The sequence below is a fragment of the Penaeus monodon genome, chromosome 29 (genome assembly GCF_015228065.2).
Source record: "Penaeus monodon isolate SGIC_2016 chromosome 29, NSTDA_Pmon_1, whole genome shotgun sequence".
Taxonomy (NCBI): domain Eukaryota; kingdom Metazoa; phylum Arthropoda; class Malacostraca; order Decapoda; family Penaeidae; genus Penaeus; species Penaeus monodon.
In genome coordinates this window covers 1,307,842-1,308,467 of record NC_051414.1, presented here as the reverse complement: position 1 = coordinate 1,308,467, position 626 = coordinate 1,307,842, and the positions used below count along the sequence as shown (strand labels likewise).

At 50.6% G+C, this 626-nt stretch overlaps 1 protein-coding gene across 1 annotated transcript in view; it reads left to right on the top strand.

The window, feature by feature from the left end:
- The window catches only part of LOC119591883 (cytochrome b5-related protein-like), a gene marked incomplete at its 3' end in the record, with an annotated part of 10,770 nt that overhangs the window by 8,930 nt on the left and 1,214 nt on the right, over nucleotides 1-626 (top strand). The window contains 1 exon segment of the mRNA XM_037940625.1: nucleotides 148-550. Within this exon segment, the coding sequence (XP_037796553.1) occupies nucleotides 148-550 (403 nt within the window).

The following is a 626-nucleotide window of genomic DNA, read 5'->3' as shown; positions in this document are numbered from 1 at the left end:
TCTCTCTGTGTGATTATAATATATATTTAATTTTTCTTTCTTTTTAGGTTATTTTGTTTGCCTTTGATTTCCTTGCCTTGTTATAGTTTCCAGGCAGGTAACTAACATCCGCCTTCACTTCCCTCGTGCATTCATTTCTCGTCACAGGTATATTTCTTGCCATGACGTCCATGTGCGCCCACAACTTCTTCCACCAGCGAGACAACTGGCGGATGTTTCTCTTCGACCTGACCTTCCTCTCCTCCTACGACTGGAGGATAACCCACGGGCTTTCGCACCACATCTACACCAACACCTTCTACGACTTCGAAGTGTCCATCCTCGAGCCCTTCTGGGAGTTCCTGCCCAAACCCGAGAAGAACTTCCTTCAGCGGTACGGAAGTTGCGCTTACGAGTACCTGCTGATCCCGGTGGCGATGTACATGGAGGCCCTGAAGAGGATTTGTCTTGTCCTGTCGGGGGAAGCGCCGCTCAGACCTGAAAATCTCCTGCCTCTTCTGGAGTTGGTTGCGATGTGTCTGGCGGCGCCCTCGTTCGGGGCGGCGCTCAGGTAGGCTGGCGAGAGGCTCCGTCTGTTTCGTTGTGTCTGTAAAGTGCTGACGATTAAATTGATGTGTTTTACGGTG